General features: G+C 31.1%; 2 protein-coding genes and 1 long non-coding RNA gene across 3 annotated transcripts; all 3 read right to left on the bottom strand.

Moving 5' to 3' along the window:
• Positions 1 to 1288: 1288 nt before the first annotated feature.
• LOC123914765 lies at positions 1289 to 1618 on the bottom strand. The gene has a single exon (XM_045965936.1). It carries the CDS (start codon positions 1616 to 1618, stop codon positions 1289 to 1291), a length of 330 nt encoding a protein of 109 aa, XP_045821892.1.
• A 6974-nt stretch (positions 1619 to 8592) lies between these two features.
• Positions 8593 to 10754, bottom strand: LOC123915703 (3-ketoacyl-CoA synthase 4-like). Its single transcript, XM_045966907.1, has one exon. It carries the CDS (start codon positions 10364 to 10366, stop codon positions 8849 to 8851), a length of 1518 nt encoding a protein of 505 aa, XP_045822863.1. The 5' UTR covers positions 10367 to 10754; the 3' UTR covers positions 8593 to 8848.
• Positions 10755 to 16701: 5947 nt separating this feature from the next.
• LOC123918678 lies at positions 16702 to 17863 on the bottom strand. Its single transcript, XR_006812870.1, has 2 exons — positions 17349 to 17863; positions 16702 to 16921 (listed from the first exon to the last, which is right to left on the bottom strand). It is a non-coding gene; the product is annotated as an uncharacterized LOC123918678 (long non-coding RNA).
• Positions 17864 to 23971: the final 6108 nt, after the last annotated feature.

Here is a 23971-nt window from a genome sequence, read left to right as displayed (position 1 = left end):
TTGTTAGCCCGTTTTTTATCCGGTTTTTTTAGCCCAACCCGACGAAGCCCGATCGGGCCAGCCCAAAATTGGCCGGGCCATCCGTTTTGACAGCACTACTAGAAGGCATTCTAACATTCATCCATCAATATCAATTAGGTGACATTCTATCATTCTTCTATTTCCTATGTGGCAAACCTATTAAGGTCATTTCCTATAGTACCAATAATAGCAAATCACTATTTTCAATTACCATTAATTTCGTAATAATTCACATAATAATCATTTATGAAATTATCATAAGTCAACATATTAAGAGTCGTTATAAATGGTATGTCTTTTTATATTTTTTTGTGATGTGTTTCTTATTTTTGTTTTGATTTATTTTTCATATGCAGTTTGTAAGGTGCATGTTCGTTAACAATTACATTAAGTATGGTTTTATAGAACAAAATGAGGTAATATGTGTATGTCTGTAGATAAAATAATATGAATATGATGTGGCAAATGCTTAAGAATTTTTTCCTATAAATTCTTGAGATTGTTGCATTGTAGCACAGACAGGTGAATATAGCTACAGGGGAGAAAATAACACATCAGTTGGGAACGGGGAGTGGATGACTTTCACTCTTTGCCATTGTATGGTATTAACTTGGATGTTGTGAGTTTGTTCGCAGATTCATCTTTTTGTTTTAGCAATGTTGAATTTGTATTTGTATCAGATGTACTAGATCTATTGATTATTGAAATGAATGAATATCGTTATTTTGAGTGAAAACAAAAAAAACTTTTTAAAACATTTTTTTGTATTATAAATTTCTAAAACATTAATTAGTCAAATTGATATGTTTGGGAAACATGAGGTCGCAATTTTATCTATACCTATATATAAGGATACAAAAAAATTTGGTCATAATTGATAATACCAACAATACCTTTTTTTTTTTTTACCAGCAAAAGCATCATAACATAAGACATGTGTCTTTTTTTTTATAAATAGAAATAATTTTTATTGTATAAATTTATTTTATAAAATTGACTAGTTTTTTTTTTGAACCAAACAGCCTTAATTCATATCATTAACTAATAATTGTTCAATACATAAGGGAATAATCTCAAATATATGAAAACTAGCCCAAACATTGGCCGCCCTAGCAAGAGTATGGACAACCAAATTCGCTTGTCTCCTAACAAACTTAACCTCAAAGTTTACATAAGAAGATGACATATGAAAAATAATGTCTTTAACAATTAAACTAAATTCTGAATTGCCCCGTCTTCTCGAATGGATAGCGTCAACCAACAACTTTCAGTCACTTTCAAATTGAACTAGCTCAAATCCTCGATGGATAGCCTCTTTCATAGCATGTAAGAGTGTCAATGCTTCGCCTTCCACTATGGAATAAAAAGGCTGCTGCCATTTAGTCAAACCAGCCACAAAATGTCCATTGGTATCACGAAAGCAAAGACCCATAGAAGTAACACCGGACCCAACTACAAACGCAGCATCAACATTACATTTTATCCATCTCACTCCTGGTTTCTCCCACCGAACCGGCCTAGGATCATCAACAGGAACAACGTTATGACGCTGCAGTTGGTGGACACTAAACCACTCATTCCAGACGACGAACGCCATGCTTCCAACTTGGCTCGGGGATTAAATATTGTCATTCCAGATCTTGTCGTTTCGATTGTGCCAAATGCACCAAAATAACGATGCAACCCGTCCTAACATTGCATTGTCCTCGTTTCTGCACATTCGAAATACCCTGTCTGCGACAGTCCCATACTGGTAAGCTGCATTATGCAGCAATTGTGATAAGCATGCGACCGACCAACATTCGCGAGTTGCTACGCATCCAAAAAACACATGAATATCATCTTCGACCTCAACATTGCACACAAGACAACTTAGTTCACATTCTACATAACGTTGTCTCAAGCGAACTCGCGTTGGCAGACACCCCCTACACAACCTCCATAGTAAGTGACGCGTTTTGTGAGGAGATTGAGCTTTCCAAATATCATTCTAATTGCCCTCTACATGGTGCCTATCGCTTCGAACAATACATCTCATGGCTAGATTGTAACCAGATTTAACTGAATAGCACTCATTCCTTTCCTCATCCCAAACCACGTTATCCTCTTTAACCGAACTAATGAGAGGGGTTGCAATAATCTCGTCCACTACCCGACCTGTAAACAAGTTACGAATCTTAGCTATATCCCACGCTTTATAATTCTCAAGTAACAAGTCTTTAACAACTAAACGATACACATCTTCCCCTTGAGGTGAGGACACCTAGCGATCACCCTTTCCACGCAGCCATGGATCATACATAACACGGATTCTGTCGCCGCTACCAATCTGCCACCTACACCCACGTAAAAGAATTTGTCTAGCCTTCCAAATACTACGCCACGTAAAGCTAGGATTATAACCCAAAGATGCTTCGAGTAACGATGAGCGTGGGAAATACCTTGCTTTAACTAGTTTAGCCGCCAAGAGTCTAGATTTTGAATGATGTTCCATGCTTGTTTTGCCACCATAGCCATATTGAACGCTTCAAAATTACGAAAGCCTAAACTTCCCTTCGCCTTAGGGCATGCAAGTTTGTCCCAAGCTAACCAGTGGATCCCTTTACTGTTGTTACCTCCACCTCCCCACCAAAAAGCATTCAACATTTTCTCTATATCGTCAATGAGTGAGGAAGGAAGGATAAACATACTCATAACATATGATGGGATGGCTTGAAGCACAGATTTTATCATAACCTCCTTACCGGCCTTAGACAATGCTCTTCCCCTCCAAGAATTCATTTTCTTCCAGATACGATCCTTGATGTAAGAGAATATTGCTTTCTTACTCCTTCCTATCATAGACGGAAGACCAACTCAACTTAAATTTTTATAATCTTTCAACAAAAAAAAACGTAAATTTTTATAAGACATTTATTTTTGCTTTCACCACCAGTTTAATCTGGTTCGGGGGGTCAGTTATGGTATCAAGTGATTCCAGCTCTTTCTCGATCGCAGTTGCGAGAGATCAAACTGTGGTCCTCCCTACCAAGTTCAGCACCAATCATCACTGAAACAACTGACAATTGGTAATTTTTATAAGACGTTTTCTTACTAATATATACCGCAAAAAGTTTCTCATTTTTTGACAATAAATGCTCCGTATTTAAAAGATATAGCTAGGTTTGGGTAAATGTCATGGGCACACATCTGGTGATTATAAGCTAAAAATAAATTCAGAAAAAGACTACTCAAAATAAATTCATAACTTCATATTATATATGTAGGATCAGACACTTCACTTATTCACCTTTAAAAAAAAATCTAGTCATTAAATTACTTTATTAAAAAAATAACATTGAAGCACGGTATAAATAACACTTTCCATCATTTTTCGTCCGTTAGCAAGAATCCAAGCCAGGAAGTTGCTAATACTACTCTTTAGCTACAAGCATTTCTAATTCATTAATTAATACCATTAGTACATTGTTGGTTGAAAACTTTCTCTCTATCATTTTCACTTGTTACTTGTTTTGTAAGTTGCTAGCTGAAGAAAGGATGAAAGAAAGAAATTGAATAATATATGGTATAGTAGCCTTTCTTTTAGCACGTTATCTTAGAAAATTCCAAAAATAAAAGGTTAGGTGCGTACCATATAAGTGAATTTTGTTTTATTAGGCTTACAAAACAAATTCCTTTAATTCTACGAAATTTGAAATGGCTGTTTTCTGATCATTATGATTCATTTGTTAGTTGAGTACGTGATCAATATAGTATATTTAGTGGTGATCGGTGCTAAATTTAGTAATGAGGATCACAGTTCGATTTCTCAAAACTGCGATCGGAAGAGGGTTTGAAGCTGACCTCCAAACCACATTAAACTGACGGTGAAAATATAAAAAAAATTAAAAAAAAAAAATTTAAGTTGCAATGTGGTCATCTTACGTAACACTCGATCACTAGTATTTTTTTTTTTTTTGTCTTTTATAGAAAAGAAAACACTTATGTTTGTGGTGTGCTATATTAACAAAGTATTACCCCCTAAGCTAGCCTTCAAATTATTTATATATATATATATATATATTTATTCTGTCCAAAATGAACACCAAGGACAATGGTGGCGATTTTAGATTTTAATGGGATAAAAAAATTAAAGATGTATTAGCAAGGCAAACATTAAAATTTTCTCATTTTTCAAACCACAATTAGTACTTATGATTTATATTTTAGTCTAGGGGTGTTCGCGGTTTGGTTTTGTGGCAAATATCCATCTGATCCAAAGTTAAAATTACTCGCGGTTCGGTTCGGTTTTGGATGGCTAATAAAAAATCTGATCCAATCTTATCCAATTTTGTGCGGTTTAATTTAGATCGGTTTTTGGCCATCCAAATTACAAATTAAATTTTATTTAATTAAATATTAATATTATAAATACATGGTAAAATAATATATTTGATGTAAAATATAACACATAATATGTTAAAAATTAATATTTTGCAATGATAATTATCAAATATATTTTTTTTTTTTTTTGACAAAATTATCAAATATATTTGAAACCTATGAAATAGTAACAATAAATAGATGAATTGAACTAATAAGTATTATTGAGAAAATTAAAATCCAACAATTAATATGTTAATACAATATATCATATTAATAAAAAGTTAAATAACTATTAAAAATTATGTATACGGTTTGGTTCGGTAGATGAATTGAACTAATAAGTATTATTGAGAAAATTAAAATCCAACAATTAATATGTTAATACAATATATCATATTAATAAAAAGTTAAATAACTATTAAAAATTATGTATACGGTTTGGTTCGGTTTGGATCGGTTTTGAAAAATCTATCCAAAATATGATCTGATCCAGCGGTTTTCACAAAAGGACATCTAAACACATCCAAAAATATTTGATTTTTTGCGGTTTTCGATTTTTTTGAAACGGTTTGCGGTTATTTTTTGGATTGGTTTGAATTTGAGCACCCCTATTTTAGTCTGTTTGGTCGTGAGGAGGAGGTTCTTCGGTTGGATCCGTACATTGATCCTTTCACAATTAAATTTGTGATTTGACACCACATTTTTATCTAAAACCTTAATGTAATAGATTTATAGTCATCTCATTTATATGTTGTTCAACATTAACTCTTTCAATTAATGTGAAACTTAGCTCACTCGCACTTAATATATCTCAAGTCTCAACATCTTCCTTGAAGTGTGAGTCTCTCCACGTCCACGGTCTATCACCACTCACTATTGCTCCCTCATAAAATCGAACCAAACTCTTATACCACTGTTAAAGAGTCCAAGGGCATGGGAGAAACACCAAGCCCAAATGTTCCATGAGAGAGAGAGCTCCAATCTACGTTATTAAAGTTATACACTTATAATCAAGGTTGTCAGAATCGAGATTTTATCTTAACTCGTTTTGCCTAGGTAACATCGAAACGTAAAATCGTCGATTTTACATCATATTAAAATAATATTAAATTTATATATATATATATATATATATATATATATATATATATATATATATATATATATATATATATATATATATATATATATATATATATATATATATATATATATATATATATGGGAGAGATCAAATTACACCGGTATAACATTTGACTAATGTTATACCGCTCAATAACGCTTTAACGAATACAAATTTTACAAAATCCACCGTTGGATTGAAAGTTTATATCGTATAGATCATCCTTGTTAAATTTTACAAAAATCTAAAATCGTTTGATATATTATTGAAACAAATCAAGATTAACGGTATTCAATAAAAACGCACAAACCATTAATCTTGATCAATTTTAATAACATATCAAACGATGTTAGATTTTTGTAAAATTTAACAAGGATGATCTATACGATATAAGCTTTCAATCCAACGGTGAATTTTGTAAAATTTGTATTCGTTAAAGCGTTATTGAGCGGTGTAACATTAGTCAAATGTTACACCGGTGCAATTTAATCCCTCCCCATATATATATATATATATATATATTATAATGCATCAATAATTTAAAATTTCAACTTAATTTAAAAGCTAAAATATCCTAAATTACCATAATAACATGCAATATTCATAAACTTGGATCAAACTACACAAATTACCCACCAAGTCATTAAAATAACATCCAAAAAATTATCCAACTTTTTTTTTTTAAAAAAAAGGTAAAATCGTCTCAAATTATTAAAACCTACGATTTTACACGATTTCACTGATTTTACCACGATTTAAATCACTCAAAATTGTTTTTACCCAATTTAACTCAAAATTGCTACCTAGAAACGTAAAAACTACGATTTTAAGTTTTAAATCGCAATTTTAACAGCCTTTCTTAGAGTATATTTTTAATCAAAGTTACACATGAGCTAGGTTATTTACTGAAGTTAGGGATGGTAACGGGCGTCCATGTGTACGGGTTTGACACTTACCAAACTCATACCCGAAATCATCACCCAAACCCAAACCCAAAGGCTGTTCGGGTGGCAAAACAACACACACGCGCACACCGATTGGGTTCGGATTTTTTCCACCCAAACCCAAACCCGCATCACATTTGAAAATAATTTGCAAATTTAAAAAATTAAATTCCAACATAGACTTTGAATTAAATTACAACTAAAATTAAAGTCTTCCAAGAAAATTCAAACATAGACTTTCAAGAAATTACAACATAGACTTTCAAGAAATTAAATTACAACTAAAATTAAGGTCTTCCAAAGACATTGAGGGAGACTATGAGGGGTAATTAGGTAATTATAAAATATTTTGGGTGGGTGTATGAGTTTCGGGTGTGGGTTTGACTGATACCAAACTCACACCCATATTATCGGGTGTCACCTGAACCCAAACTCAAACTCAGTTAAATCGAATTTCGCCCGTTGACTTGGATTTGGGTTCGGGTGGGTCTCTCGGGTTTAGTTTTTTTTGTCATCCCTAACTGAAGTCAATAGAACAACTCCAAGCTAGTAGACCCCAATAGCCTTATTTACAAAATTCCCGACTTTTTAAAACTTCATGCTTGCGGACTGAATTAAAATAATGTTGTTGGAGTTATTCATAGGTCACCTCTCTTATATATCCAACATTTTTCTCATTTATATCCCACTACGTAAAAATTAACTACTCACACATAATAAATGTCTAAAAATTAATTTCAACACAAAACTTTCTTCTCTTCATTCATTTCTTAACAGGGTCGGCACAAGGCACAAGGCACCGGCAAGTGAGGCATCTTCCTTAGGTCTCAAATTTATTTAGGCCTCATATTTATTAGTTTAATTTAAATAATGGTATTAATATTATAAAAATGAATCATTTAGTTCCTATAGTATAAATTTTACTCATTAATTTTGTTACTAATTAATTTAATAAAAATTAATCCATCTTTTTAATATATTTAATATTTATGTTTGTGTTGTATAATATCGTAAAAATTAATTTGTACCAAAAAAAAGATATCGTAAAAATTAATTAGACTTAAAAAATCTCTAATTTTATTGTTGTTAACCTCAATTGGTTGGACCGTACTGCTTATTAGCATCACTCCGGCAACAATTAAAATTTTAATGATCGAAATTATCCATCGCATCATAGTCAATAAAGTTGGAAGCATTGTAAGTTGCAATGATCGTCAACAATTACATTAATTGTAGCACACAGATTCCTTATCATAATGAATTTGACCAAAATATAAAAGCACTCCAGCTTAGGCCAACGAATGTAGGCACAAATGACAAACAAAAAACATGAGACCCTATTTGTATGGCCTAAAAGCATAGTACAAAACAAACACTTCGTGTGGTAGAACGCACAAAGTGCTGCAACACAGCAAAGAAATGAATAACACTTTTTCCATTTACATAATTAAATGCTCTCAATATTAAGGCTGGCCATGTGACTTTGTCATGCAGTATCTAAAAAAAATGCATCTCAGAAGTGCGTAGGTAAGACGTGGGAATAAGAATAAAATACTTTGTTACAACTTTCTCTACCAGCTTCTTGCTTTTTTAAATAATTGGAAAAAATATATGATGATGCTTCAATGAATGAATTGGCATTACTATAAATTTAGAATTTTTTGTTATCCCCCATATGATATTCGTGCATCTTTATGCGTTATTAAAGTTCCAATAAAGTTCTGTTTTCCAAAGAGGCTACATACCAAGTTAGTGTGCAATCATAAAAAATGATTTTAAGTTAATAAAAAAAATTCAACATTAAGATTATATATAAGATAATTATTATATATAAACAAAAGGTAAACAATTTTTCTGTATAGCAAAACTCGATCTTTGAAAAACTAGCACCAGAGGTCGTAGACATTTGAAATGAGTTCAAAGGGCCATGCACAGTAATATTATGTCGCATAGATCTTTAAGTTAATTGATACGGGTTAAAGCCGATTAAACATAAAATGATTTATGTATGTATATATTTATGTAAAAGTATGTTGAATAATAAAGTTATTAAAAATCAATTGAAAAAGCAGAAGTTTCAAGTAGCAGCTTCAAATTAAAATTAATTCTATTCGAGAACATCTAAACATGCGAAATAGATGATGTTGCATGCATAGTAGTTTGAAATTTGAATGAACAAATCCACAATGATATTGACACTAAATAACGGTTGAATAATAGTAATAATAACTACAACTCAAAGCAACCTAGTTTGGACAAAGTAACACTGACACTTCTAAATAACATCACTGACCCAACAATAAATTTTGGAAACAATTGAAGATCATACATGTGCAAGACCCTTCTCTAATTGATTTGACTCAGAATACTAGAAAACTATTAACGAAATACACTCCTATGTAACAATCTCAACAGGGTACCTATCGATGCAATCTTCCCATGGACTCATAGGTGAAGCTTTCACATGTTTCATAGCTTGCCAAACAGCACTGTTACATTTAAAACCACTCCCAAATGCTATCTGCCAAATTCGGTTACCCTTTCTCATTCTCCCTTTAGCTTCTATGTAAGCTAACTCATACCAAATTGAACTTGATGAAGTGTTCCCAAATCTATGCAAAGTCATTCTAGATGCCTCAACATGACTAGGCAAAAGCTGTAAATTTTTCTCAAGTTCATCAATCACAGCTCTACCACCAGCATGTATACAAAAATGCTCAAAAGCTAACTTAAAATCAGGTATATAAGGTTTAGCTTTTGCATTAAACAGCTTCTTAACAACCAAAGTAGTAAAAAACAAAAGCTGTTCACTAACAGGTAAAACAAGAGGACCCAAAGTTGTTATATTAGTCTTAAGAGCTCCGCCAGCAATGGCCATAAGATCTTTGGACAAAGATACGCCAGTTTTACCGACATCGTCTTGTTCTTGATAAACACATTTAAATGCTTTATCATCAGCACCTTTATGTGTTCTCACAACATGCACTAGCTTATACTTAGCTTTTCTTTTATCACATCCTTTGTTCGAAAGCAAAACAGCGGCGCCACCAACACGAAACAAACAATTAGGTATCAACATAGATTTCTTATTACCAAAATACCAATTCTGAGTAATATTCTCAGTGCTTACAACAACAGCATAAGTATTCCTATGAACTTGAAGCATGTCTTTAGCAAGATCAATTGCTATAACACCAGCACTACAACCCATACCACCGAGATTAAAACTACGAATGTTACCGCGTAATTTATACTTGTTAACAATCATAGCTGAAAGTGAAGGTGTTGGATTAAACAAACTACAATTAACAACAAGAATACCAATTTCTTTAGGCTTAATTTTGGTATTAGCAAAAAGATTATCTAAAGCACCATACATAACCTGTTCAGCTTCTTCTCTAGCAGAAGCCATAGAAGGTGTTGGTGGAATCTTATGCATAGCTTCAGGTAAATAAGTTTGTTCACCAAGACCAGAACGTTCTAGAATCTTCCGCTGAAATTCCAAACTAGATTCATCGAAATCACCTTTGAGTTTTGAATGTTGAATGAATTTAGTGAATTTAACAGAAAGATTTGAAGGTGGTTTATAACAAGAAAAATCGATCAAGTAAATGGATCTGGGTCGGGTCATGATGTAAACGGTGGATCCGAAAACAAGAAAAGTGGAACAAGTAATGACACTTACGAGATTGTATTTAAGATGAAGCCAAAGTTGGTGAATATCGTTTGGATTCATTTGAGAAACTTGGATTATGATTACTGACATAAGAGGGATTAAGCATAGTGTTAATAGATGTGTGATTAGGTAATGGTAACCTAGTTTAACGTATTTCAGATTTACGGTTTGGAGAAAATCTGGTAATCGACGATGATTTGTGTGGATCGGAACTCGTTCTTCACTATCAGTACTCATGATGATGATGACGAGGGATATTGATTTTTGGTTTTGTATGGAAAAACTGAAAAGTGATCTGAAACTGAAGCTAAAATAACTGACTGTGATACAGAGAGTACTTTTTTTTTTTTTTCTGGTAGTAACAGAATTTGGTTACTATGAATCTGATAATGAAAGAGATGATGAAAGAGAAGGGTAGGTAGTACTAGGTGTGTTGGGAATTGGTGATGGCTGCTGAGGAAATAAAAGAGAGAGAATTACTCAAATTGAATGAAGGAAAATGAAAATGGGGCAAAATAAAAAAGATTAGGGAAGAGAGCTGTAGGTTAGCGGGCCGGTCAAACCACGGAAACGCACACATGCATCATATTCTAAGTCAGGGGAAAGAAAAAAAAATTACTATTTCTTGTATGTTTTAATTACCAAAAAATAAAATGGATTTAAAGAGGATGTAGTGACAATCTAAAAATGTGTTAACACATGCGTAAAAAAAAAATGTGTTAACAAATATATTCAATAATATTTTTTTATTTGGTCATGTCATTATCTTTAATTAAAATTTATTAAAAAAATTAATTTTTTACTTGTTAATTAATTTTCCATTTTATTGTAAAAAAAAAAACTAATTTTCCATTTTTTTCTCTATATTTGACTTTATCTCTTCTTCATCCAAACTTCTTTCACTCTTCATAAATCTTTTCTCCTGATTTCTGAGATTTCTGTAGCATTCAAAATTTAACACTCTCTTTTCTAACAACTTCTGCATTAATTGGTGACCAACATAAACAACATCATCATCATCACTATAAATTTTCACACTCTTCATAAATCTTTTTTCCCTGATTTCTGTAGCACTGAGACTTTAACCTCTCTCTTTTCTGACAACCTCTTCATGAATTGATGATCAACATAAACAACATCATTATCATCACTACAAATTCTCTCACTCTTCATAAATCTTTTTTCTCTGACTAAGAATTTTTTTATTCAAGTTAAGGAAAGACATGTATATGCATCATATTCCAAGTTAAGGAAAATATTTTAATTTTAGGCAAAATTACACTACAGATCCTTTATCTTATTTTTTTTAACATTTTGGTCCTTTATCTTTTTGTGTAACAATTTGGTCCTTTATCTTTTTTTTTGTAACACTTTGGTTCTTATCTTATTTATTTATAAAAAATAAAGGACCAAAGTGTTCCAAATAAAAAAAGATAAAGGACCAAACTGTTAAAAAAAAGGGACTAAAGTGTTACAAATAAAAAAAAATAAATGACTAAAGTGTTACAAATAAAAGATAAAGAACCAAAGTGTTACAAAAAAAGATAAAGGATCAAAGTGTTACAAAAAAATAAGATAAAGGACCTGTAGTGTAATTTTACCTTAATTTTATTATTTCTTGTATGTTTTAAATAAATAAAAAATCGATTTGAAGAGGATGCAGTTACGGTTTAAAAATATTAACACATATATTCAATAATTTTTTTTATTTGGCCATGTGATTATCTTTACTTAAAATTAAACTATTAAAAAAATTAATCTTTTATTTGTTAACTAATTTTTTGCTCTATATTTGACTTTATCTCTTCTTCATCCAAACTTCTTCCACTCTTCATAAACCTTCTCACTTAATTTCTGAGATTTCTGTAGCATTGAGACTTTAACACACTCTCTCTCTTTTCTGACAACATCTTCATCAATTATGACCAACATAAACAACAACATCATCATCACTACACATTCTCCCACTTTGGATAAATCTTTTCTCCACTAGTTTCTGATTTTTGTGGTACTCAGACCATCTCCAATGGTGTAGTACCTATTAGGTACTCATGGTACTTATTAGGTACTACCATTAGAGCACAACACATTTTAGTACTTAATAGGTACCACTTCTAATATAAGAACTCTCTCTTCTTTTTATGGGACCCACTTTATTTAATATATTCAAAAATTAAAAAATCACAATTTTTAAATTCGCATAAAAATTTAATGTCAACCATATATAGACGTTGGTAGTCATTGTTTGTTTCTTTTTACCGTTGGAAAAAAATAAATACTCCTATCATATAAATCAAAACCAAATTGAAGGATTCTAATCCTCTCAAAATTACCATTTTATTAATTATTTAAAATTATTTTTTAATTATGTAATTCTTAAAATTTGACAATATTATTTTAAATTAAATTTTGAATTTTAATTATTTTTTCGAATTATAAAAAAAATAGTCCATAATAATTTTGTAATTTTATCATTAATTCAATCAATTTATATTATAAAATAGATAATTAAATATATTGTAATGATGTGAAGTTATTGATGAGACCCATTTTAGAACTTTTTAAGAAATGCTCCATTGGAGGGGTTGAGTACCTATTAGATACTATTATTAAAAAAATAATAAATTGATGATATGTCCATGTTGGACCATTTAAGTACTCAAAAATGGAGTGCTCCATTGTGAATGCTCTCAGACTTTAACCCTCTCTCTTCTGACAACCTCTTCATCAATTAATGACCAACATAAACAACAACAACATCATCATCACTACAAATTCTCCCACTTTTCATAAATTTTTGTCCTGGTTTCTCATTTCTGTAACAGTCAGACTTTAACTCCTCTCTCTTTTCTGACAACCTCTTCATCAATTGGTGACCAACTTAAACAACAACATCATCTTCATCACTACAAACTACCACACTGACATGTGTTACTCCAGTATATCTTCCACTTCTCAACAGTAGAAAAGATATCATGTATAAGGAAATTAGATTAAGGAAGGTTCTGGTTCTAATCTCTGTAGCACTCACTCTCTTTCTCTTTTCTGACAACCTCTTCATCAATTGGTGACCAACTTAAACAACAACATCATCTTCTTCACTACAAACTACCACTACAAACTACCACACTGACATGTGTTACTCTAGTATATCTTCCACTTAGGTTCTGATTCTGATTTCTGTAGCACTCAGATTTTACCCCTCTCTTTCTCTTTTTTGACAACCTCTTCATCAATTGGTGACCAACATAAACAACAACAACATCATCATCACTACAAACTACCACAATGACATGTGTTACTCTTGATATCAAATGTGATTTCTCTAGTATATCTTTCTAGAGTTTATACTTGATCATGTCTAGAAAGATTTTAATTGATTGTCTGTGTAAAATTTCATTACACTAACTGCTTATACCATCTATATACTCAAACAAAAATTACCAAAATTATGATAGTACTAACTTATAAAGAATTGCTGGCAATGAATATTGTTTAGGTGGGTAAATTGTTGGCTCAAATATGTATTAAGCAAATGCGTGTGGGTTAATTTTTATTCTGACTGCAGTCAAACACAATCGTATTAGAACTAAGAATAAGAGTAGCACATATGATTGTATGGAAGATCAGAAACCAAAACTGATATTTTTACACCTAGCACTGCAAATGCTTTAGAATGAAGTTTGTCATTGTGATTCTTGATTGCATTAATTTAGTAAGCCTGTGAACATGTGAGTTTTAGTTCTTTTGTTTTTTACTAAAAATGATGGTGGCTACAAAATACGGCGAAGACCTTATTTGTTTTTTTATCTTGGTCTTCATTTACTAGCCATACTGTAATTCTGTTGTAGGCTCAATTTTGAGGTTAGTTAATATCTCTTATTTGCCTTTTATTATGTAGTGATGCTATGTCATCATAAAATTTGATATTAGTGTGAACATGATATAATATAAAACTATTTGCTGATGGAACTATAATAGATAAAATCTGTTCATTTGAATTCGATGAAATTGTCATGGTTTAAAATTTTATACTAAACATGTTAAAACTCTTTTTCTTGAAAAAGGTCACTTAAGGTGATTAGAAAGTTATTTTTCTAAAGATGATTTAGAAAGTTATTTGATTCCAAATTATGTTTTGATTATAAATATGAATTTTTTTTGGAGATTTTAAGTTTGATATGTCTATATTGAACTTGTTCCATTGTTTGTTAGACTTATAATTTTTGTTCAAAGAGAACATAAGATAAAAAAAAAAATATTGTATATTTTATAAGTTGAAAATTTCTTAATAAAGAGAAATCTTATTTGGTTTAAGAGTGATCAAGTATCATTAGTTCCTTCAAATAAAAAATGGTCTTAGTATCATGATCCCTTTGATTTAAAAATGGTTTTAGTACCATATTGGAATGACCTCAGTGTAGTATATTGATTGATATTGTAATATCATCAATACATGTGATATTGTAGTACCACATGTGGTATCGTAGTACTATTGATTTATAGATTGATGTCGTAGCATCAATTTGAGTGGTATTGTAGTACCACTGAATCACCGATGAATTATAGATTGATGTCGTAGCATCAATTCGAGTGACATAGTAGTACCATTCAAGAAGGTGTATTATTTGACTGATTTCTACAGTGCAGTAGCAAATCGGTATACAGTTGTAACAGGGCAGTTTTATCCTATGGACGGCATGGTTGATAGTCTGCTTGCACAATTTTGGGAAGTGCCACGAAACGTCTTAAAGAAAGTGACCTAGTCTGCGACTCAACCCAGTAATATCTTCGGTGGCTATAAAAATTATTTTTTAACTATTTTTTAAAATCCAAAAACAACAATAAAATATATTATATTGTTTCTATCAATTGAATTGTATATATCTGTATTATTCTAAGATATTACACTCTTTATTTATTTTTTTCCCTACATGACATCTCATAAATTTAGTATTCTCTTTCATTATTTATTTAATCATATAGTCATATCTTCCTTCTTCCTTGTCCATCAAAGAATAATGGTTTTGGATAATTTATTTGGTCTCGAATCACTCATCTATATTATTCTCTTTTATTAAAATAAGTAATTTACATGAAGAATTGTAGTTTTCTTTCGCATTTTCCTATGAATTTTTCGTCTAAATTGAGTATTGTTTGGTATGTCGTCTTCGAGAGACATTCGTTTCATTTAAATTGACATCATAACTTTGATCCAATACAAATTCAATCAATAATTTGGGTGTCAACATTACATATTAAGAGAAATGAGTATGTTGGTCATTTTAATTTTCTTTTTTTTTTGGTATATTATCTTGGTCATTTTAAATTTTATATATAGAGAGAAAGGGATGATCCATTGATCACAGGAATAACTCTCTAAAGTTACTCCAAATCTCCTCGACCCTTCATCTCATTTAATCTAATAATCCTAATTAATTATAATTTTATTTCACTTGATCAATATTTTTCTTCACCTCGCATAATCACTATTTTTTTTTCTTTCCCTTGTCTACGCGTTCAACAACAGAAAGAAAAAAAAATAGGGTTCTCTTTAAACGATTTCCTCTGCTTCATTCAATATGTGCTCACTCAATTGAGTGGTATAGTTAATCATCTTTCTTATATGTTTGTAGACATCACAGGTGGTCGACACATGCACCATATATAGCTATAATTTTGGGTTCAACATTTGTCCAATTTTTTATTGAAATTGAAATCTTTATTATACTAAAGGATGAGTTGTTTTCCAAACCCTAATTGCTTTACCCTAATTTCTTGCCCAATTGTCACTTGACAACTTTGTGTATTAGCCAATAAAATGTTGACACCTCTAGGTTTGCATTTCCATTCTAGGTTTACATGTTGATCTTCATTCTAGTGTTAAATCCATTCAATAGTCATCTTACACATGGCTTACTAGAAGGTTTTATATTCCTTTCATGATTATATCTATTACCTCTATTACTTGCTTCATGGAAGATGTGTATAGAAAGGAATAGACAAGTGGTATCATGCATGTAGGCCAATGAACAAGTGTCTTCCATAGATGAATCCATCAATCCTATATAAACCAACTCATCCTAAAACTACATTCACACACTCACTTGCTTCAAACCCACCATTTTCATTTTCTCTCCTTCAACTCACACACTCCCTCTTTTTTTTTTCTCATTAAATTCTAATTTTTCTCTCATCTCTCTTCATTCACCTTCTTTCTCTTCTCAATTTCAATTTAATATTACTAACAAATGTTTTTTTTTTGCAGGATTTACAAGTGGAAAAAAAAAAAAAACAACTTGTATGATTTTACAGGTGTGGATGACTGAAGAAAAAAAAATCAAAAGAAAAAGGATTGCAACAATTATTAAAAATAGGACTGCAACAATTATGTTGGTTTAAATTTGTTACAGAAGAAAACAAACATAGAAACAAATAACAATGGTAACAAAGAAAATAAAGAACTGTGTTTGTCAAAAAAGAAAGAACAAAGGATGGATAGAAAAGTCATTGCAGAGAAGAAGTGTAGAAGAGGAAGCCCACTATGAAGAGCATACATCACTTACAGTAAAGAAGGTCTTAATTTAGAACTTTATAAAGTATTGTTAACATAAATCAAACACACAAGGAGATATAAACAATTCAAAAAAAAAATATTTATCATAATTTTTTCTTTATAACATAATATGAATCCACACAGAATATAAAAAAAAATAAAAAATTGAGATACAAAAAACACATGAAAACTCAGAATCTTAAATCACCTCCTGCCTCCACAATATAGAGCAAAGCCTTGCAACAAAAAGAGAAAGGATTCAGAAGGAGAAAGAAGGAAGATAAAAAAAAAAAATTAACCGTAAAAAAAAAAAATTAACCGTAAAAAAAAAATTGGTAAGTTTGAGGGTTTATACAATTTCAATCCTTGAGCCTGTAACTAATGGAGGAATCAGAAAAGACAACAAAGAGATAAAGAGATGAGAAGAAATTATTTTATATATTAATCTATTTAGATCTAATAAAAAAAAAACAGAAACATCTAAAAAAAGAAAAATTATAAAAGATCTTTTTAGTGTAAATATCAAAATCAAATTACCTAAAAAAAAGTTCTACCTAAACAAAAAAAAAATCCTTCTTTTAACAGTAACCTAAGAGAAAGAAGAAGCAGACAAAAAAGGAAAGAGAATAACAGAAAAAACAATAAAAGAAAAAAAAAACTTACCTTTCTTTTGCATGTATTTTTGTTGATTTTCTATGCATGATTAGGTAAAGATCTAGGTTTTCTATTTTGGGAATTTTCGGATTTAAGGTTTGTTTGATATTTTATTGTTTGATTGGTGTTTAAAACTTAAAAATAGGGATTTTGGGTTAATTTTTGGATTTTTTTGGCATTCCGATAGAAGTAGATGGCGGCCGGTACCGCGGCGCCGCCACCAAAGTTTGGTCGGACGGTGACCGCCGCCGGAAAACTCATCCAGGAGGATGAACATGATGAACAAGGTGGGAGAAAAGAGAGACTAGAGAGAGAGAGAGAGCAAGTGAAGAGAGAGAAGGAAAAATAGTAAATGAGGATTATGTGAAGAATTTGGGTATTTATACCCAGTTGGTTCCAGTGCACGCGCGCTTACCATGCGTCTCCCATTACAGCCGTTTGTCGAATCCAATGGCCCAGATGCTTTATCACTTGATCAAATCAGGGACGTCTGATTAATTAGACGGTCCTGATCGTTTCTCGGATTTTTTTTAAAGCTTAGCTCAGCTGGGTCTGTTGGACTGGGCCTTAACCTTTATTTTGTTATTCTTACCCCTTCGTTTCAGTTTGACCCCCTTCCCTGTTATTTTTTTTTTCTTTTTAATCTATTGATATTTGTTCTTTAGAATCATATTAACTAGGCAAAAAAATTTGTAAAAATTATATTTTATTCATGTCACGGGTCGTTTAAGACTCCACTATAAAATTTGATGTAACTGAGTCATCCGACAATAACGTGGTTCACTTTTGTATTGTAGTTATTAAGATTTGGTTTTTAAGTATTTTACTCTTTTGGATATAGCGATTATACAATATACTTATTGATCCTATTATCACTGAATTATAAATTTTAAAATGTTGTCACCGATAAAAAATTTAAAATTCACAAGGAGATATTACAAGTTATTAGTGATAAAAATTTATAATTCACGGGGAGATGACCATTTTTATTGATGATAAAAAATTTAAGATCACTATTACAAATTATTAATGATAAAAATTTATAATTCACGCGAAGATGATAATTTTTATCGTTGATAAAAGTTTGTAATATTTTGTAGCAGGTTTATGAGATTTTAAACAAATTGTGATGACATGCAACTAAATAATGTTGACTTAATTAAAATTAAATTATATGATGTCTTTAATTTAAAACAACATCCTATATTTGCAATGATAGATTATGCTTAACTCACTTGATTAATAACAATCTCATTAAAATATATATGGTGATGTTTAACCCAATTGCTTAACAGCATGCATGATTGAAATATATATGGTGTTCCATCAAACCCGTGCAATGCACGAGCCGATTACTAGGATTCCCTCTATTTTCATTTCAGATTATCTTCGTATTGTTTGTTTTTAAAGTTATTATATTTAAATTTGTATCGGACTTGACTTCTATTATGTTAATTTTGTTGTACTTATGTCTAACCCCGTTGATTAATAACATCTATAATTGACATATATATTGTGATGCTTAACCCATTTTGATTGACAGCATCCATGATTGAAATATATTTGACGTTCCTAAAAACCCGTGCAACGCACGGGTCGGTTACTAGTTGAAGGAAAATGGGCAAAATAAAAATTATTAGGGAAGAGAGCTGTAGGTTAGCGGTCAAACCACGGAAACGCACACAATATGCATCATATTCCAAGTTAGGGAAAATTTACTTTTTTTATTATTTCTTGTATGTTTTAAATACAAAAAAAAAAAAAAAAAAAATTAAAGAGGATCAGTGACAGTCTAAAAATGTGTTAACACAGACCTCCAATAATATTCTTCTATTTGGCTATGTCGTTATCTTTAATTAAAATATTGAAAAAATTAATCTTTTACTTGTTAACTAATTCCCCACTTTTTGCTCTATATTTGAATTTATCTCTTTTTCATCCAAACTCCTTCCACTCTTCATAAATCTTCTGCCTCCTGATTTATGTGATTTCTGATGATTTCTGTAGCACTCAGACTTTAACTCACTCTTTCTCTTTTCTGACAACTTCTTCTTCAATTGGTGATCAACATAAACAGCAACATCCTCATCATCATCACTACAATTCTCCCACTCATCATAAATTTTTTCCCCATTGGTTTTTGAGTTCAGTGGCACTCAGACTTTAACCTTATCTCTCTTTTCTGACAACCTCTTCATCAATTAGTGACCAACATAAACAACATCATCATCATCATCACTACAAATTCTCACACTCTTCATAAATTTTTTTCCCACAGGTTTCTGTGTAGCACTCAGACTTTAACCTTATCTCTCTCTTTTTTGATAACTTCTTGATCAATTGGTAACCAACATAAACAACAACATCATCACTCCAAACTACCACACTGACATGTTACTCCAGTATCTTCCACTTTTCAACAGCAGAAAAGACAAAACAATGATATACAAAACAAATAGAAAATTAGATTAAGGAAGATTTTGATATACTTATGTTTTGATATATATATTTCTCTCTAAAATAGAACATTGAATCCATATTTAGAGAAAAAGTGTATGGGATTTTATATGCAAGTGTTGGTTGTCGGTAGAAGAATGAATCATGGCGGTGAATCAAATGGAGAATCAATACATGATCAAAATACACTAATTGCTTATACTATCTATAAACTTTTATTACACTAACTGCTTATACTATCTATAAACTAAAACAAAATACCAAAATTATGATAGTACTAATTAATAAAGAATTGTTGGCAATGAATATTGTTTAGGTGGGTAAATTGTTGGCTCATATATGTATTATGCAAATGCTTGTGGTTTAATTTTTATTCCGACTGCAGTCAAACACAATCGTATTAGAAATTTATGTATTTATGTACCAAAAAAACAAATTTATGTATTTTGTATAAATTGTAAAGTAAATACATTAATTTTATTCACTAAATAATTTTTATATATATAGAATTAAAAGGAGAAGTTGTACAAAATGTATATAGCACAAAATAATAGAGGGAGTAATTTTGTTTTGAGGCGGATGCTAGTGTGAGGAAGTGAAATAGGTCCCTCATTGGTGAACAGTAACAAATTATTTTCTCAACCATTCAGATTAAATCAACGGTTCACATTAAAAAGAGAACATGTATCATTGTTTGCACATGATTCCGTCATGTACTTCCTCTTCTTCGTCTTGTTTCTTCGTCTTCTTCGCCTTTTACCCAAATATGCCATGGATGAACCACAAATATCTTCTTCTCAATACTCAGACCTGCTATTATTTAATTTTTTGACTAAACTCAGATCTGCTATTTTATTTTAGGTTTTGTATGGATTTTTAGGACTTAAGTTTTTAATTGCAACATTGAGCTTTTAATTGAAATTTGTGTTTTTTAAAACCTTCGGATTAGTATAAAAAAAAAATAAAAACCTTCATATTACCATCAAGATTAAGCAAAGTGACCAAGAAATATATGAACAACAAACCCAGAAAAAACTGTGTGCTGCCTTCTTCTTCTTTTTTAACTGCAATTATTTTATTATTTATTTTTTGTTGGTGTCGAGTTGAAAGGAATCTCCGTCGGAAAAAAGACAATTCCGACATCGGAGATTTTCCGATATGGTTTTATGATTTTTATGATAGCGGAGTTTGATGACTTTCATGAAGAGAGACAAAAAATATCATAATATTAAGATTTCCAATGTTCACCAAAGCTGGCCTCCCAAAAAATTTCTTCTAAGCAGCCATGACCATGTCTCGCAGGTTGCAGAGTTGCAAGGTTAGAGAAGAAGTGATTGGGCTCAATTTACATGACGGAATCATGTGCAAACAATGATACATGTTCTCTTTTTAATGTAAACCGTTGATTTAATCTGGATGGTTGAAAAGACAATTTGTTACTGCCTCACCAATGAGGGACCTATTTCACTTCCTCACACTAGCATCCGCCTTTGTTTGATACTAATACTTCCAGAAGAATATTAGCAAAAGAAGTGGGCACATTGCCACATTGTACCCAAAGAAAACAACGGGGGCCACATGTCAAAAATACGGAGGCCACAAAATAAAGGAAGCGAGCGGAGGACACAATGTGATATGTGACCCTATTTATTTACTTACTGCTTGGGTTGTGTTGTTGTCCACTGTAGTACATGATCGTATATCATTGACTTTTGGTCCATAAAATATAGGTGATTAATTTATAGAAAATGTTTGGTGTACATTCTAATTTCCAATTTAACGAAAAATTTCAATCCATACGATATATTATAATGTTTTTATCAACTAAATTGTGTATATCTGTATTATTATTCTCAGATATTACACTCTTTATCTATTTTTTTCCCTACATGACATGTCATAAATTTAGTAGTCTCGTTCAATATTTATTTAATTATATATTCATATCTTCGAATTAGTCATTTATATTGTTTTCTCTTTTATTAAAATAAGTAATTTACATGAAGAATTGTAATTTTCTTTCACGTTTTTCTATGAATTTTTTGTCTAAATTGAGTATTGTTTGGTATGTCGTTTTAGAGAGACATTCGTTTCATTTAAATTGACAGTGGCATTTGGTAAGGTGAAGTAGAAAACTTTCCCACCATGGACCATGTGAGATTAATAGTTGGATTATGCAGCTCTATTGAAACTTATCCTAAGTCTCTCACACCATATCACAGCTCATGCTTCTTTCCTCTCCTCCTTGCTCGAGCACCAACACCAAGTAAACAACCCATTTTTTCAAAAAAACACACTTGCACATACAAGATGATTGTTGGAATTGTGTGTTGGTATCTGTTTAAAGACGGGGTTGGGGCGGGTAATGGAGACAGTATATTTTACCTCTTTTAAATTAGAAATTCTCAAGCAATCTCTTAAACTACATTCATATGTTTATTTTTTATTTTTAGTTTGAGTAATAAATAAACTGTTTTCTCTATTTCTTTTCTTTATTTAATTTTTTTTTTGTTTACAATGAGTTGGGATCGAACCCAAGACCTATAACATACTACTCAAATCTCTCACCACTGGACCAAACTTAGTGACTTTATTTAAAAAAATTGTTGAAACACATAAATTTTGGGCTTTTAACTTCTTTTTTTAATAAAAAATATACAAAAATACAATAAAAATTCATGTGAAAAAATACGTAACAGGAAACCCGAACCCCGTTGGGGATATCCGATCCCCGTTAGATATCAGTTTTGAGTTATAATTTTTATTCTCGCTTAAAATTGGGATGGTTTGAAGAAACCCAAACTTAATGGGTTTGAGTTTTGGAATTGGTAATGGCTGCTGAGGAAATCAAAGAGAGAATATTGAATTGAATGAAGGAAAATGAAATGGGGCAAAATAAAAAAGGATTAGGGAAGAGAGGTGTAGGTAGCGGTCAAACCACGGAAACGCCGCATGGTAATATTCCAAGTTAGGGATTTTTTTTTTTTGACAATATTTTTTTTTATTTCTTGTATGTTTTAAATAAAAAAAAATGCATTTAAAGAGGATGCAGTTTAACATAGACATCGAATAATATTTTATTTTTTTTTATAAATATATTCTCTTCTTTTTTTTACAAATAATATTCTTCTATTTGACCATGTCATTATTTTTAATGAAAATATTAAAAAAATTAATCTTAACTTGACAACTAATTCCCCACTTTTTACTCTATATTTGACTTGATCTCTTCTTCATCCAAACTTGTAGCACTCAGACTTTAACCCCAATTGATTGGTTTATGTAACACCCAGACTTTAACCCCCTTTCTATCTTTTCTGACAACCTCTTCATCAATTGATGATCAACTTCTGAAGCACTCAGACTTTAACCTTCTCTCTCTCTTTTTTTTTTGACAATCTCTTCATCAATCAATTGATGACCAACATAAACAACAACAACATCATCATCATCATACAAATTCTCTCACTCTTCATAAATCTTTCCCCCTGATTTTTTATTTATGTAGCACTCAGACTTTAACTCTCTCTTTTCTGACAACATCTTCATCAATTGGTGACCAACATAAACAACATCATCATCATCACTACAAACTACCACACTGACATGTTACTCCAGTATATCTTCCACTTTTCAACAGCATAAAATATACTCCCTCCGGTCCTTATTATAAGGAACATTTTGGGAAAAAAATTTGGTCCTTTTTATAAGAAACTTTGACCAATTTTCAAATGTTCTAAATGTTCAATTTCACTTATGCCCTTATTTATTATGAAAGAGAGTTTAAAAATAAGTAAGTTAGTTGAATAAAAAGTAATTAAATAAGGGTAAACATGGAATAAATTTAAATTTATAAGAGTATTAAATGAAAATAACTATGTTAAATGTGTGTCCTTGGTCTATGTGATTTTTTCAAAGTGTTCCTTATAAAAAGGACCGGAGGGAGTATCATGTACAAGGAAATTAGATTAAGGAATGTTCTGATTTCTATAGCACTCACTTCAACACACTCTCTTTTCTGACAACATTAGGGGTGATCGCGGTGCGGTTTGGTTCGGTTTTGAGCATAAAAGTCATCCTAACCGCGAGATAAAAATGCATGCGGTTCGGTTTGGTTCGGTTGATTTTTAAAAAGTCATCCAAACCAAACCAAACCAATGCGGTTTGGATCGGTT

Source organism: Trifolium pratense, linkage group LG3 (assembly GCF_020283565.1).
Source record: "Trifolium pratense cultivar HEN17-A07 linkage group LG3, ARS_RC_1.1, whole genome shotgun sequence".
Lineage (NCBI taxonomy): Eukaryota > Viridiplantae > Streptophyta > Magnoliopsida > Fabales > Fabaceae > Trifolium > Trifolium pratense.
Note: the sequence above shows the minus strand (reverse complement) of the source record. Positions and strands in the feature narration are given on the sequence as shown.

Coding starts and splice junctions, on each gene's coding strand:
- LOC123914765 (XM_045965936.1), bottom strand. CDS start 1,618: ATGGCGTTCGTCGTCTGGAATGAGTGGTTTAGTGTCCACCAACTGCAG.
- LOC123915703 (XM_045966907.1), bottom strand. CDS start 10,366: ATGAGTACTGATAGTGAAGAACGAGTTCCGATCCACACAAATCATCGT.